The sequence below is a fragment of the Eumetopias jubatus genome, unplaced genomic scaffold (genome assembly GCF_037043125.1).
Source record: "Eumetopias jubatus isolate StellerSeaLion01/CBP00866 unplaced genomic scaffold, mEumJub1_p1.0 scaffold_3, whole genome shotgun sequence".
Taxonomy (NCBI): Eukaryota; Metazoa; Chordata; class Mammalia; order Carnivora; family Otariidae; genus Eumetopias; species Eumetopias jubatus.
In genome coordinates, this window is record NW_028274809.1 from 16,103,500 (window position 1) to 16,120,815 (window position 17,316).

General features: G+C 41.0%; 1 protein-coding gene across 5 annotated transcripts in view; it reads right to left on the bottom strand.

The window, feature by feature from the left end:
* MOGAT1 (monoacylglycerol O-acyltransferase 1) overlaps nucleotides 1–16,102 on the bottom strand; it is a 47,839-nt gene extending 31,737 nt beyond the window's left edge. Inside the window, exons 1-4 of one of the 5 annotated variants that reach the window (XM_028105325.2) lie at nucleotides 15,877–15,957; nucleotides 5,476–5,705; nucleotides 1,163–1,341; nucleotides 417–621 (exon numbers count right to left, since the gene is read on the bottom strand). In XM_028105325.2, coding sequence (XP_027961126.1) covers nucleotides 417–621; nucleotides 1,163–1,273 — 316 coding nt within the window. In that variant the 5' untranslated portion in view covers nucleotides 1,274–1,341; nucleotides 5,476–5,705; nucleotides 15,877–15,957. Of the gene's footprint in view, nucleotides 1–416; nucleotides 622–1,162; nucleotides 1,342–1,656; nucleotides 1,794–5,471; nucleotides 5,706–15,876 lie in introns of those variants that run through there. The other 4 variants (XM_028105326.2, XM_028105320.2, XM_028105323.2 and 1 more) reach the window with 4 other exon arrangements.
* Between the last annotated feature and the right edge of the window lie 1,214 nt (nucleotides 16,103–17,316).

Sequence of the window (17,316 nt, forward strand, 5' to 3'; positions counted from 1 at the left end):
ATTACTTCAAGACATATTGGAGGACATTTTCCATCTCTAATGCTCATAAACGCAGGCCAAGTGCTTTTCCAAAGGTGCAATCTATCACTTGTTTGACCCAAGATTCTTTCTTCCACATCTGGATACACAAAACGCATTCATCAATTTATTCTCTCATTGAATTAACATCTATTGAATATTCCTATATCCCAGGCCCTACGCTAGAAAGGGGTGGGGAAAACAAAGAAAAAGACACGGTCTGTGTCTTCCTGGAACTTCTAGTCCAGGGCGGGAGGCAAGAATCATCCAAGCAGCATGGGAAGTATCAGACAGGGATACAGAAACAGGGTTTTGCTAAGAAACTGTAAACCAGTGTTTGGGAGGTGTGGTCCTGCCACCCTAGAACACTGGAGAAATAACGATTTGCCTTCACTTACCACTGCTCATCAGATATTCTCGAAAGAGAGGACAGCAGAACCAAAATGGGAGCACATGAAGATATGCAGTGAAGCCAGGAAACAGCTCCTCGAAGTCCGAATAATTTGTACAAAAATTTCCAAAGGCTCCAGCAACAAGCACTCCATGGGGGTGAAACCCAAATATATAGTTGTGACTTGGATCCAAATCCCAAGTTTTGATGAGCTACAGTGTATAGTGGGTTAAAAAAATAATAAAATGGTCCAGATTAGATTCCAATAAGAAACCAAGAAACTCATGATTAGTTTTTATGTCACAAGGAAATGGAGGGGCACCTGGGTGGGCTCAGCTGGTAAAGCATCTGCCTTTGGCTCAGGTCATGATCTCAGGGTCCTGGAATCGAGCCCCACATTGGGTTCCCTGCTTGGCAGGGAGCCTGTTTCTCCCTCTCCCCTCTGCCCACGCTCTCTCTCGCTATCTCTCTTTCTCAAATATTTTTTAAAAAAAAAGGAAATGGAAAACATGACTTGTTTAGTTCTCTGGATTGGAGCTTTTTCCAAATTTTTAAACTATTTCCTGAGCCCAGAACACCCCACACATAGCCTTCGAAATGGTGTCAATTTAGCTTAGATCCCATTTAGTAATTTGGGCTGATTTGCAGGCTTTCTCTCTCTGAAAAGAAAAAAGCTTGAACTATCTGTGATGAAAACAAATTTCGATTCTTCTCCCAGCTCAAGATCCTACAACATAAAACAATTCTACTCACGTGAATTGGAAAATAGTCCTTAAAATACTTCCAAACGGTCCAGCTTCTGACCCAGTTGGATCTCCTGCCTCCTTGCTCTGGGGTACTCCAGTCAAAGTAAAGCCATGTCATATAAGGGACATAGAGGAACCAAAAGTTGTATATGATCAGTATCACGATGATTCCAATGCACACCTGTGCTGTAAGAAAGGGAAAGACCTCAGGAATCAGGGTTAGTTAGCATCTGCTCACTGTATTACATAATCAGTGGTCCATGGCAGGGGGATTTAATTAATACAAAAAGTGCATTAAACTGAGCCTCAGTCCAATATAACAAGACAGCAATGATACAGTATTATTTAACATTTACTGAATATTGACTATATGCCAAGTATTGTATTATGTACTCTGCCAAAATATCTTCATGTAATCCTTATATAGCTACAGTATTAATGAAGCAGCCATGGTCCTTTTCGTAGAAGAGAAAATGGCATAGAGAGATTAAATGAACTGACCAAGCCCCACAGAAAGGAAGTGGTTGATCTAAATCCATAGTCCACTCTCAAAGTCCCTGGCCTACAGCGCCTCCCTGACGTGATACATGGAGGAATCACTGCTGAAAGAAGGGATGCAGAGGAGTTCCTACTACAGATATTTACCTTGGTGAGCAGTCATTATTTATGTGCCCACAAAGAGGGAACATTCTAGCAACAAACTCCGTTTTCAGGAACTCTATTGCCAGAAACAGAAATAGCGTAGGAATCTTAGTTCATCTTTCACTACTTGCAAAATTTCATTATGACAAAGCAAAATCCAAATTGTTTATGCACCGAATGACATAGCTTCAAAATACATGAAACAAGAACGGAGAAAACTTGACCTGAGTAGTAGTGACGAGAATGTTTGCCTTAAAGTAATACACAAAGCTAAGCTAGACATTTTCTTTTTATGTCTGTGCTATGATACTAAAAACTATTTAGAAGAAGAGAAATATGCGGTGCCTGGGTGGCTTAGTCGGTTAAGTGTCCGACTCTTGATTTCGGCTCAGGTTCTGATCTCAGGTTCCTGAGATTGAGGGACTCCACGCTTTGTGGGGAGCCTGCTTAAGATTCTCTCCCTCTCCCTCTGCCCCTCCCACCCCTAATCACATGCTCTCTCTCAAATAAATAAATAAATCTTTTAAAAAGAGAGGGAGGGGCGCCTGTGTGGCTCAGTCGTTAAGCGTCTGCTTTCGGCTCAGGTCATGATCTCAGGGTCCTGGGATTGAGTCTTGCATTGGGCTCCCTGCTCAGCGGGGAGCCTGCTTCTTCCTCTCCCACTCCCCCGGCTTGGTTCCTGCTCTCACTATCTCTCTCTCTGTCAAATAAATAAATAAAATCTTAAAAAGAAATAAAAAAATAAAAAGAGAGGGAGAGAAATATTAATGAGAAAGGAGGAGGGAAGCATAAAGTCATAAAGCTTGGCACACAGTAAGCGCTCAATAAATGCCACCCATGACTTTAAGGAGTGCCATTGGCTCTTCCTTTTCTGTTAGGTGCTGCAGTCTTGGTTTTAGAGCTGACTTTGGTCGCCCAAACTCCTGTCTACTCCTTATCAACTTCGTTACAAAGAGTTTTATTCCCGGGCGCCTGGGTGGCTCAGTCGTTAAGCGTCTGCCTTCGGCTCGGGTCATGATCCCAGGGTCCTGGGATCGAGCCCCACATTGGGCTCCCTGCTTGGTGGGAAGCCTGCTTCTTCCTCTCCCACTCCCCTTGCTTGTGCTCTCTCTCTCTGTGTCTCTCTCTGTCAAATGAATAAAATCTTTAAAAAAAAAAAACAAAAACCAAGAGTTTTATTCCCAAACCATCCATTATGGTATCTGATTAACAGCACCTTGACCTATCAGTTTTGTAGATACAATTTTTTTTTTTGCCAAAAACAGAACGTATGTTTGTATTTCTGGAGACATATAAATCAGTAAATATCCCAGTATAGATTTAACCTAAATACAGAATTGACCCCCATAAGAGGAATGACCTGCTCTCTCCAGGGTAGGTTAAAAAAGTTTGTTAAAGAAAAGTGCATGAAAGGTGAAGGAAGTATGTGCCCTCTACCCCTCCGTGGGGTGTTTTGTTGCTTTCTGGAAAAGCCAGCATGATTCCAGAAGCCCGGCCAAAAAGAGTGTCCTCTGCCCTCATTCCTACCAGGATCATTTCATTTTGCTTCACCTGCTTCCCTCTACCCAGGTCTGAGTGCTGACAATTTACCACTGTTGGTTAATTTTCTCTTTATTTTACTAAAATGTGTCCAAAATGTACAAGAAACTTTGGTAGGTCTCATTACTCTGTACTCTACTCTAAATCAGGTGAGCTGAGATGGAACAGAGACAGGAGAGGACAGTTGCTGAGTGGCGACCACCTCCCAGGCAATGTCATTTTCTCTCCTCAAGGTACACAGTACTGTCCCCATTTTGCAGATGTGGAAACTGAGGTGCAAGGATTCTGAGGGTCCAAAGGACTTTAACCTGGATCTGCCTAACTCTTAAACCCCAAAATTTTTTTTTTCTTACAAAACCAAACTAGTCTTAGCTAGTTTGCTGGTGCCCCCTGGCAACCAGCACCATAAACTTACAAATATTTATTACAAGCATGTAGGCAGGCTCATAAGCATAAGAAATCAGGCAAATGGGAGGTTCTATTTTCCTTACTATAAAGATGGAGAAACTGAGAAAAAAAGCATAGTAACTTAATTTGAACCACAGGAGTCAAGAGCAGATCCAGAAATAAAGTCCCCGGGCTACTAATTCAGTGTTCCACTCTAACCCAACCACACACACACTAATTGAATACATACTGCATCTATGTTTAACAGCCACTAAGTGTTCTGCATGGATAATGGTTAAAACATGGATCTGGAATTGGACTGCTTATGTTGGAATCTGCCACCAACTAGCTGCCTAACCTGGGGCGAGTTCTTTTACTTCTTGAACCTTAATGCCTTTCTTTACCTGTGAGATGAGCTAATGACAGCAGCCGCCTCCAAGGACCGTGGGGAAATAAATGTAGACATGCCATTGTGCCCGGCACACAGAAAGCACTTGACAAATGGAAGCCATCGTTACAGCAACTGTATTTACTATTAAATGTTTAGAAAATGCAGAAAGTAAAAGCAGATAAAATAGCACCAACATTCTTGTCACTCAACAAAAAGTACTGTTAAAATTTTCTTTGTGGTCTTCTTTTTTTTTTCCTGTGAACAGGTTATGTTTCCTTAACATGGTTGATCACATTTTTAAAAAAATTTCTGTATTGTATCTCTTATGATGATCTCACACTAGCTGTTTTATATTATAAATTTTGTATTAAAACCTCTTCAAAAATGGTATTTTTGATGACTGATTCACATTCCATTGAATGGCAATACTAATTCAACCATCCTTTTCTTTTTGAAAATGTGGGCTTCTAACAAATTTACTCTATAAACATAATCCTGCATAACATTTTCCCTACATTTTAATTTACTTCTAGAGGACAGTCAGTAAAACCCTGGATCACCAAGCAGAAACACCTTTGTCACTTGATACACTGATTCCTTACGATCCAAAGGAGTTGGTCTAATTTAAACTCCCACTCCACACATTGCATACATTCTTTAATATTTCATATCATAAACAGCACCAAAATAGCTTTTTAAATCCCGTGATCCTAAATTGGATTGAAAGAAGAAAACACTAAAAAAAACTAGGTGACCAGATCACCTCTCTTTTCTATTTTTATCTCATTAAGCAATCCAAGGTAACATGATTCTTCTGAATTGGAGGTCAAAGAGAAAAGATACAAAAGTCTACTCCAACATATTGCACAGTTCTCAAAACTGATGCTCATACTTTTTTAAAATTGTCTTGATCCACAAACCAAGTTGCACAGAAGGCCTGAATTTTAGTTGCTTTGACTGAGGTATATGCTGAATGAAAAATCACAAGCCAAAAAAACAAATTAAAATTAAAATTAAAAAAAGAAAAAGAAAACCACAAGCCAGCCTTTATCATTCATATTCTATTATAACTTCATGCCTACAGATTCTACTTCCTCTACATCATTAGGAAGCTGCCTCCCCCTCACTTTTTTTTTTTATTGAAGTGAAACTTACATAACACAAATGAACCATTTTAAAGAAATCAATCCAGTGGTGCTTAATACATTCACAGTGTTGTACAACTACCACATCTAGCTAGTTGCAAAATACTTAGATCACTCAAAAATGAAACCCTGTACCCATAAGGCAGTTACTCCCTATTCCCTTCTTCTCTGCCCCTGGCAACCACCACTCTGCATGATATCTATGGATTTACCTACTCTAGATAGTTCATATAAATGGAATAATCCAATATGTAAGCTTCTGTAGACTTTCACTTAACATCAGGTGTTTGAGGTTCATCCATCTTGAAGCATGTATCAGTACTTCATTCCTGTTCAGGGCTGAATAATATTCCCCTCTGGCTGTATCATGTCTGTTCAACATTCACCATTCAACATTTGGGTTGTTTCCACATTTTGGCTGCGAGGCCCCACGCACTTCAACAGTACTAAAAGTCAGAAACAAATAAAGCTCAGCCAAAATGTACAGCGTTGTCATTAAATTTAGCATCACCAATAAAGTGACAAAATGACATGATGCCTCTTGATATGATCTAATGGGAAATAAACCCCATCACTTTTGTGGTCTTTTTGCCAAAAATGCTCAACTCTAATCATGACAACATAATTAGGCAAGTCCAGACTCTGGGACATTCTATAAGATAAGTAACTGGGGCTGTTCAGAAAATATCAGAGTTATAAGAGATTAAAAAACAAATAAAAGGTGGGACACCTGGGTGGCTCAGTTGGTTAAGCGTCTGCCTTTGGCTCAGGTCATGATCCCAGGGTCCTGGGATCAAGTCCCAGGTCGGGCTCCCTGCTCAGCGGGGTGCCTGCTTCTCCCTCTGCCTCTGCCCTTGCTTGTACTCACTCTCTCCCTCTCTCTCTAAGTAAATAAAATCTTTAAAAAAAAAGGTGTAGAAGCTGGTCTAGCTTTAAAGGAAAATATGAAGACGATTAAGGAAATTTGAATATGAACCATATATTAAATAAGATTATTGTATCACTAAGAAATTTCTTGGGGATGATAATGGGATTGTGATTATGCAGAAAATCTTTGTTTTCAAGAGACACATTCTATAGTATTTAGCATGAAGTGCCATGATGTCTACAACTTAATTTCTTACTTTCAAATGGTTCAACAGCAACAATAATAACAAAGTGTGTGTGGAGGGAGAGAGGGAGGATGTGCGCACACATGCAGATGTGGAAAAACACTAAGAGCTGGTGAATCCAGGTTAAAAAAAAATGCTTACTGAACTATTCTTTCAGTACTTCTGTAGGTTTGAAATTTTCCAAAATTAAAAAATGGGAGGAAATGTATGAACCACACATATAATTGATCATAGCAGGTTAAGCACTGCTGCCTGGCTGGGAATGAGCTGGAACTTCATAGAGCCAGTCCTGCATTTGCAAAAAAATCTTGACTCCCAATCTCTCACATATAAAGGGAATGACTGATTCAATGACCCACTTCCAGCTTCAAAGCTGCCTGTAGGTTTCCCTAGCTTTATAGAAAAGAAGTGTTCTAGCAAAATCGGGGATGAAGATTACATTTTTTCCATGAATTGAAGACTTTTGGCAAGGAGTGGTGGCAAGGTCTACGATTTGGGGTGGGGAAGGGTCCTTCAGTGCTTTCAAGGACACATGCCATTCCCACAGCATTAAGTAATGATCTTCCTCTGCTGCTCTCACTCTTTCTGACTCCAGTGCTCTCACCTGGATGCTGAATATCAGTTCAAGGGCACTGAACAAGCAAGTACAAATGCAAAGGCATAGTACAGTGTCTAATCCAGGACAAATGCCCCATCAGTGTTAGCAGAATTGGAAAAGTCCATGAATCCTAATAACATGTTTTACCTATGCTCACTTCAAAGACCTGATGTACATAAACTGATAAATTCCTTTAAGTTCGAGGTTTATCAGTTTTTCAAAATTTAAGACAGTAATATTTATAACATGGAAAAATAATTGGTTAATGAACCTTAGATAACACACAGAAAGCCTTTGGAATAGTGACGGTATACGGGAAATTCTCCGTAAATGTTATTAGCCCCTACTGACTGCTTGAGACCTTTAAAGAACCAATGGCACACGGTTCAGTCCAAAATGTTATTTGATTTGTTGTCCAGTGCAAATATTACTTTAGTAAAAAACACCTGTTTAAAAACAGGTAAACAGGAGGAAAAATATGCCAAAATACTAATAATAATTACCTCTGGATAAGAATATGGAATTTCTCTAGGGTCTTTAAAAGTCCTTCCACCCTGCTCAGTTTTTCTAATAACTAGTCTGAATTATCTTATAATCAAAAGATTATTTTTAAAAAAGAAATAAAATGGCTCCACCAGAAAGAAATAACAAAACTGTAGAACAAATCTACTTATATAAGAATATTCTCATCTTGAACATGATTCTATTAAATTTCCATGAGCAAACAGCATCAGAATTTTGCAAAAACTACTTAAGTTTTATTCATTTGGATTAAATAGCAACCAATATTAAGAAATAATTGAAAATATTTAATTTGTATGTGTACCCTTCCCACTGTACCAAAGAAGTTTTCATTTCTCCCCTATGAGAATTGTTTCTATACTTATTTTAACCATGCAACAGAGTATGGAGGAAGAAAATGGAATTCGGGAGTTTAGCACATCACATTTTTCTTCTTTCCTGTTCCTGAGGCATTGTATTTCAAACACAATCAGAGCCATCTGTTGATTATAAGAATGTAAGCGTAACATTCTTCTGATTTTTAAAATTCCTGTTTTAAGGGAACTTACCTCCCAGAGTTTCTTAGGATGGTGCTAAAAGACAAATCTCAGACCCCTCTGCAGAATTTTGCAGCTCAGTATTCCTCATATGTGGGACTGTTCCACACCGCTTTTAAAAAGTTTTAGGGAGAGGGAACTGCATTTTTCTTGTCTAAGAGCAAAGTCATTATTGGACCTACTTCCGCCTAATGAATGCACATAAATTACCAGGATCCAGTTGAAACTAGTCCCATGTTCTTAATATTTCTAAATGTTTACAATCTGAAGGACAAAATAATCACAACTATTTGGTATAGCTACAAACTGAAAACCATAATTAAAGAGAGACATAACTAAATACAACATGTGGGTTCCTTTGCTATAAAGGACATTTGTGGGGCAGTTACCAAAATGTGAATAGGGTCTATGTATGGATTCTATGTATGCATTATATTGTTGAACTGTATCAGTTACTTTTCTCATTTGGATAATTGTACTGCGGTTATGTCAGAGAGTATCCTTGGTTTTAGGAAATATGCACTAAAGTACTTAAGGATAAAGAGAAACCATGTCTGTAACTTATCTTTAAAAACTTAAAAAAAATAGTAACTGTGTGCATGTGTGTGCGTGTGTATGTGTGTGGAGAGAGAGACAGGGACAGAGAAAGAAAGAAAGAAAACATGGTAAAATGTTAACATTTGGGGAATCTGATGAAGGAATATTGGAATTTTTGTAATTTTCTAGACTTTTTTTTTTAAGATTTTTATTTATTTATTTTTGTGAGAGTGAGGGAGCACGAGCAGCGTGGGGGCAGGGAGGCAGAGGGAGAAGCAGGCTCTGGGATCATGACCTGAGCTAAAGGCAGACACTTAACCAACAGAGCTACCAGGTACCCAGGTGCCCAGAATTTTTATTTTCTACAATGAGTATTTCTGAAATTATGTAATGGCCCTCCCTGAGACCTACAGAATCAAAGTCTCTGGAGAATTTGTATTAACAAAAATCCCCAAGTGATTCGTAAATAGGCTCTAAAGTTTAAAAACTTCCGATATAAAAAATACAAAAAAAACCCACACACAGTGGAAGACTCAGTATTTTTGAGATATCAATTTTCTCCAAATTCATCTATAGACTAAACTCAATAAAAAATCAATTCCAATGAAAATCCCAGCAGGCTTTTTTTGTGTATGTGGAAATTGACAAGCTGAACCTAAAGTGCAAAAGGAAACACAAAGAATCTATATGATAATCAAAACAACTTTGAAAAAAAAGCACCAAGGTCTGAGGGCTAATGAGATCTGATTCCAATCACAACAACATTGTACTGGCATCAAGATAGACGAACAGATGAATGGAACAGAACAGAGTCTAGAAGTAAACCCCCCCCCCCAAAACAAATACCTAACTTTTGACAAAGACACTACAGTAGAAAAGGGAGAGATTTTGTTTTTGTTCTGTTTTTTAAGACATGGGGCTGGAACAACTGGATTATACACATGCGGAAAAAATGAACTTAGACCTTGTAGCATATACAAAAATTAACCACAAATGGATCACAAACCTATATATAAAACATAAAACTATAAAACATGTAGAAGAAAATATAAAAAATCTTTCTTGCCTTGGATTAAGCAAAAAATTCCTACATAAAACACCAAAAACACAATCCACAAAGAAAATATGGGTAAAATGGACTCCATCAAAATTAAAAACTTCTGCTCTTTAAATGCCACTGTTCAGAGAATGAAAAGATAAACCCTAGAGTGGAAGAAAAATCTATACAAAGTACATAGCTGATGAAAGACTTGTATCCAGAAGAACACAATCAACTTTCTAAACCCAATAGAAAGAAAACAAGCAACCCAATTAAAAATGGGCAAAATATTTAAGCAGGTACTTCAAAAGGTAAGATATACAGATAGCAAATAAGCATATGAAAAGATGCTCAACATCATTAGTCATCATGGAAATGCAAGCTAAAACCACAATGAAACACTACTACGCACTTATTCAATTGCAATTTTTTTTTTTTTTAATGGCTATATCAAGTGATGGCAAGGATCTGGGGCACTGCTGGTGGGAACAGAAAATGGTACAACCACCTGGGAAGAAAGTTTGTCAGCTTCTTAAAAAGTTAAACCTGGGGTGGCTCAGTCGGTTAAGCGTCTGCCTTGGGCTCAGGTCATGATCTCAGGGTCCTGGGATGGAGCCCTGTCTCAGGCTCCCTGCTTCTCCCGCTCCTCCTGCCCCTCTGCCTCCTCCCCCCAACTCATGCTCTCTGCCTCTATCTCAAATAAATGAAATCTTAAAAAAAAAAAAAAGAAAGTTAAACCTGCAACTGCCACACCATGATCAGCCTTCTATTCCCAGGTTTGGAAATAAAGAATAAAGAAAGGACATGTTCATACAAAGACTTGTAGGCAGAAATTCACAGCAGCATCATTCATAATAGCTACAACCCAAACATTCGCCAACAGATGAACAAATTGCAATGTATCCATTCACTAGAATACCCCTTCAAAACAAAAAAGACAGTGAACTATTTATATACACAGGATCCAATCTGAAAATAATGATGTTGGGTGAAAGAAACCAGACAAAAAAGAGTACCTATGGTATGCCTCCATTTATTTAAAACACTACAAAATGCAACCTAATCTGTAGGACAGTACAGTGTTAGAGATGAAGGGCAGTGGGGAAGAAGGAATTACAAAAGGGATATGACAAAATTTTGGGATGATGGCTATGTTCACTATCTTAATTGTGATGATTTCTTGGAGATATATATATGTCAACTTATCAAACCATATACTTTGAGTATGTGTAGTTTACTGTATGTCAACCATGCTTCAAGAACACTGCTCAAGAAAATAAATAAACCCATACAGTAAAAGATCATGGTCCAATCCAATGCCATCCTAGGCAAAATACAGCCTCTTGAGCTCCAGTTTTCTCATCTAAAAAAGGAAATGTAGTCATCTCTGTCACAAGCAGTTATACGTAGAAGATGGTCAACAAATGTTGGCGCTCTCTTTGTCAGCTTCCTACTTTCCAGTTAGCAGTCTGGAGGCCCACAGGCTAGGATGTAATGTTTCAGTTTGTTGAATATTAAGATCAGATGGCAGGTGATCCAGCAATCCCACTTCTGGGAATTTATCCAAAGGAAATGAAATCAACATCTCAAAAAGAAATCTGCCCCCCTCCATGTTCACTTAAGCATTGCGTACAGTTGTCAAGACATGGAAACAACGCAAGTGTCCATGGATAAAGAAAAGGTGATTTTCTATAATAATATACATATATATTATTCAGCCATTAAAAAAAAGACAGAAATCCTGCCATTTGTGATACCACTGGATAGACCTTGAGGACATTATGCTAAGTGGAATAAGTGAGACAGAGAAAGATAAACACTGTATGATCTCACTTGTGTGTGAAATCTTAAAAAGAAAACAAAACTAATTCATAGGTGTGCCTGGGTGGCTCAGTCGGTTGAGCATCAGATTCTTGGTTTCAGCTCAGGTCATGATCTCAGGGTTGGGAGGTTGAGCCCTACATCAGGCTTCATGCCCAGTGTGGAGCCTGCTTAAGATTCTCTCTCTTCTTCTGCCCCTCCCCCCAAAAAAACACAAACACAAACACAAAACAAAAACAAAAAACTAATTCATAGATACAAAGAACAGATTAGCGGTTGCCAGAGCAGGGGATAGAGGGGTGGGCAAAATGAATGAAGCGGGTCAAAAGGTACAAACTTCCAGTTATAAGATAAGTAAGTCCTGGGGATGGAATGCACAGCATGGTGACTATAGTCAACAACACTATGTTGGTTTGTTTTTTTTTAAGATTTTATTTATTTATTTGAGAGAGAGAGAGAGAGTGCAAAAGCAGAGGGAGCAGCAGGCTCCCCGCTGAGCAAGGAGCCCAATGCAGGACTCCATCCCAGGACCCTGGGATCATGACCTGAGCCGAAGGCAGCTGCTTAACTGACTGAGCCACCACCTAGGCTTCCCAACAATACTATACTGTATTTGAAAGTTGCTAAGAGGGTGAGTCTTAAAAGTTCTCATCACAAAGAAAAATATTTGTAACTATATGTGGTGATAGACGTTAACTAAACTTATTGTAGCAATCATTTTGTCATAAACACACGTATCAAATCATTATGTCATCCACCTAAAACTAATACAATAAGACTGGATGACAGGTATTTAACATTTATCTCAAGGAAAGAGTGTTTGATTTCATGACTAAATGAAACATTTTGCGATTTTTAAAATTCAAGGGCTGATAGTTTAAACTCATTTCCTGGAAAGAAAAATGCATTCCAAGATTTTGATTTAGAGATCTTAAAATATACAGTAATAAAAACTCTCTTGACACCATTGAAAGTAGCTATTACATCAATTCCTTCCTTCAAGATTGATAATTGAATGGAAAGAAATAAGTAAGCACTTATCCTACCTTGCCAGGAAGAATTGAATTGTAGGGTAATCAAACAGCCCTAGATGATGGAAGATTATTCTTTGAAGAAATTCTAGCTAGTATGCGAAGAACGAATGACAGAAAAGAAAACTACCAGTTTGCAGTCCCAAACAGCAGTTGATTCAGGCAAGGATCATTAATGGAGACCACTAGGTGAAAGGGCAATGGCCAATGGAGAACTTTTGTTTGCACATGCCAATTACCAGCCCTCAGATTACTTCCTACCTGCACCCACCAATCACGCTTAGACACTACTAATGGGACAACTCGACACTTTGTTCTTCCTGACAATGCAATGTGAAGCACACAGCAGTGCCTGGGAAGAGGCCTTGCCACAAAGGTTTTCAACTGAATCTAACCAAGCCTTGGTGCACCCGGGTGGCTTAATCAGTTAAGTGTCTGCCTTCGGCTCAGGTCACGATCCCAGGACTGGGATTGAGCCCCGCATCGGGCTCCCTGCTCAGCCTGCTTCTCTCTCTCCCTCTGCTACTCCCCCTACTTGTGCTCTCTCTCTCTCAAATAAATAAAATATTAAATATAAATAAATAAATCTAATCAAGACTTAGATCTAACTTCCACTGTAGAAGAAATACAGGGGATTGAGGAACAGGTTAACATTACAAAGAAGCAATCAGGAAAACCCTGAAGGGGGAGAATCTTTGCAGGACAGATAACCTGATTTCTTTAGTGCTTCACTGACAAGAAAACAAACAGGGAACACTGTTCTAAATTAAAGGACAAGTAAAGACCAAATGCAACACAAGGGTCTTGTTTGGAACCTGGTTCAAATAAATCACCAAGAAAAGTGTATTTTTGACACAGTTTAGGAAATATCAACTTAGTTGAAATGATTTTAAGCAATGGTTGTTAATTATGCAACATGTGTACTATGAGTATGTAAAAAATACTTAATTTATGCATACCAAAGTATTTAGGATTAAAATATACTGTGACTTGCTTTTTATTTATTTTTTTGAGATTTTTTTTTTTTTTTCTATTTGACGGAGAGAGACACAGCGAGAGAAGGAACACAAGCAGGGGGATTGGGAGAGGGAGAAGCCCGCTTCACGCTGAGCAGGGAGCCTGATGTGGGACTGATCCCAGGACCCTGAGATCATGCCCTGAGCCGAAGACAGATGCTTAACGACTGAGCCACCCAGGCGCTCTACTGTGACTTGTTTTTAAAATGTTTGCAAAAATAATAGATAAAACTAATATGGCAAATTGTTAAAATAATTATAAACACAGGTAACGGGCATATGTGAGTTCATACGCTTCTACTTTTTGCATGTTGGAAAGTTTTCAAAATAAAATTACTGCTATATATAGTACAAAATAATATGCTCCCAGCAACACAAATGTCAAATGCATGCAATAAAAGCATTTAAAAAGGCCTGCAAGCCACTCTAGTCTGACTCAAATTAAGAATCATTAGTCAGACCTAAGTCACTAGTTCACTCACATTTGACACCTGTGACTCTCCCACCTACTTAGAGCCATATGACCTTGAGCAATAGACTTCACCTCCGAGCTCTCTCATTTGTAAAATGCGTACCGGGGTAGTGCCTATGTCACAGCGTTGCTGTGAGGATGATGCAGGTTAATACAACTAGAGACACATGGGGTGGAGAGCCCTCCTTCCGGGTGACAGAGTGCAGATAGTCATTCAACCAAGTATTTATTTTTGCCTTCCAGGGGTCAGGCATGGGCTGAGTGCTCCTTCACTGAGCTGGTGGACAAGGCTGGTAATACAGACCTCTCTTAAGTAACCGCGGACATGTGTAAATACAAGCAACGATGAGTGCCATGAAAGAAAAGGACCGTGGGCCACCAGAGATGTGCGACTGATCGGCAAGGAAGACAGTCTCCAAGTCAAGCCATTGGAGTGGGTGGCCCAGCAGTGAAAGCAGGGACCCTGGGCAGAATACTTGGGTTTGTGTCCAGCTCCTCCGACTGTGACCTTGAACAATTTACTTCACCTCTTAGTTTCCTCATCTGTCCAATGAGTACAGGGATGAACACTACTTGTCTCATAGGGTTGTTGTGAAGATCGCAGGGTTAATAGTGTATGTTGCTTAGAATAGGACTTGGCACACACTAAGCCCTCAGTAATTGTGTTTGTTACGATGTCAATGGTCCTTTGCTCCTTGGAGTGTAATGCTACCACACTTGTCTCACGGTTTGGCCTGTGAGGACTTAATGGGTTCACGGTTTGAAGTTCCTTTTTCAGTAAACTCTAGCTGTACACTAGAGTCACTTGGAGAGTTTGTGTATATACACACACACACATTTATATGGTTACATAGATACAAAATATGATGCACAGGCTCCATTCTGTAACGAATGAATTAGAGATTCTAGGGATAGAGCCTGGGCATCTGTATTTTTTTAGAAGTTCCCCTAGTGATTCTAATGTGCAACCAACCAGGGTTGAGAACCACTGACCTAAGCATTCAAAATGTGAAACCATTTCAAAAAAGTGTAGACCTCTACAGTGCAATGAGTTTATTTTTACTGTTACTGTGGCTTCCACAGTGTACAACCCATGATCTTAGTATAGCATACAAATGATGTTAGCCTTCAGAAGAGTGCAAGTTCTCGGTAATTCCTCCCTCTTTTCATACCATCATCCCCCATTTATTCCAAGAGCTGAACAAACATCCAGGAAAAAAAGCGCTCAGATTAAGCCACCCTGCTCCATCTAGTGACTGCCTCAAGGTGCCTTTCTCGATGGGATTAACTTGGGAACCCGCTAGAACACATCTGTGGGTCGAGTTATTTACGTAAGAAGCCACCCAACCCAAACTGATGTTTGCTGCAGCCTTCCTCGTACAAAGGTACCTTTCTGCACCTGGATGATCTTAAACACGGAAAAGCTAACACGGCTATTTGTCACAAGGGTGGGATGAGGAAGGAATCAGGCTGTAAATACTCGGGCATTGGTTTTCTGTGAATCGACAATTCAGGAAACGAGTTTACTAACATTTGCCCGGCCATATAGTGCAATGTTCCATGGCTTGATTGGATTGTGGTTACATTTTGGGTGTATTCATTTGCCAAAAGTCATCAAGTTGTATAATTATCATCTGTGCCTTTTACGGTAGGTAAGGTACGCATGAATTAAAAAAAAAAAAGGCACAGGGGAAACAGTTGCCAAAGAGTCGCTCGCTACGAGGTGCAAGTGCGGAGATAAACCAAGAGTCCCAAGTTAGGTCGAGTTCGAACTCCCTCTTTGACCTGCGTGTTCCGGCTTACACGGGAAGAAGGGCTGGAGGATCTAAGCACGTCCTTGGACAAGGACTGTCCGCGAGGGAGAGACGGAGGCCCCCTGCACCGCGGAGCCTGGCCTGGCTCTTGAGCGCCCGGAAGCGCGCGGGGCCCTTACCGAGCAGCAGGAAGGACAGGACCCACTGCAGCACCGCGGCCGTCTGCAGCCGCCGCGCCAGCGGGATGTTGAGCGGCGCAAACTCGACCTTCATGCTCCGGCCCGGGAGGGGACTGCGCCGACTGCGGGCGTCTCGAACCCGGTTGCTTGGGGGCGCCTGGGAGGAACGCGCTGCCGGACCCGGGCCCCGCGCGGGACAACCCCGGGGCAGCGAGGGGGAAGCGGCGGCCGCCGCGGAGCGGGCGGGGGCCGGACTTCGTCGGCGGGGGTGGGGCGGGAGGGCTGAAGCTAGGGGCTGCCAATCGCGCGCGCCCGGGCCCCGGTGCAGCTGGCGCGCCCGGGCGCATTGGCGGGAGCGCCGGGGCGCTGGCGAGGGCGCGCCACTGTGGGTACTAGGGACTGCGAGAGAGGTCAGCTGCTGGCCTGCCCGAGGTCGGCAGCGTGGGCTTCTGCAGCCTTGCTCCACCGGGATCTGACCGTTGTTCAGGGGATCGATCACCTTCAGTATCCGCCCTTAAGCCCACCCTTTCCTCCGAACACTCTGGCTGGGGAAGGGTTAGTTCAAGGAATCGCCCACCAGCTAGAAGGAGGCACGGGACGTAGCTTTGCACGCAGGGTACTCTTGTGTTTATTGGTCGGTGTCCCCAACACCACTCTTTAACTGCAGGGGGAGAGGGGAGGCAGGGATCTGGCCTCCTCTCTTGGGTACTCAGATCCCTACACTAGTCCTGGATACTTTTCATTTATTCATTCATTCAACAGATACTGACTGATATACCTACCACAGGCCAGGAACCATTATGGGCCCCGAGCATATACCTGGTAACCTAGTCATGCAGTACAAATTATGGGCGGAGACAAACATTAAGCAAAATAACCACGCAATTGGGTGTATAATTGCAAAGTGAAATCCTACTGTGAAAGAGTGAAGGAAGGTTCTAGGACTTAGGCTGGAGGTCAGGGAAGTCTCTGACGAAATATATAACAGCTATATATATATATATAGCAGTATATAACAGCTTATAACAGCTATAAAGGTGAATCTAGTTAACTGAGGGAGTCATCCAAAGAGGAGCACATGTGCAAAGGTCCTGTGGCTGAAATTCAAAGAAAATATATTGGGAGCTCAGGGAACAAGGAGGAGATTGGGGTGGAATGAGGCAAAAGTGGTGGCCAAAGGCCAGATCCTTGCAGGCTGTGTTTGGGGGTTCAACAATTTACCCTAACACCTGCCACTGAAGGGTTTCAGTTATGATGCATTAAATGGATAGATTCTGAATAGTTGCCTAGTACTTGTGAGCACCGCTACGTTTTTTAATACTGCCTACTGTATAGTTGAACAACTCCCAAGTGGCAGGTGGCTGTTAAGTCATTGCTAGAAGGGATCTGCAACAGGGCAAAACAACAAAGTTGACTAGCCACCCCCACCACCATGCCCCT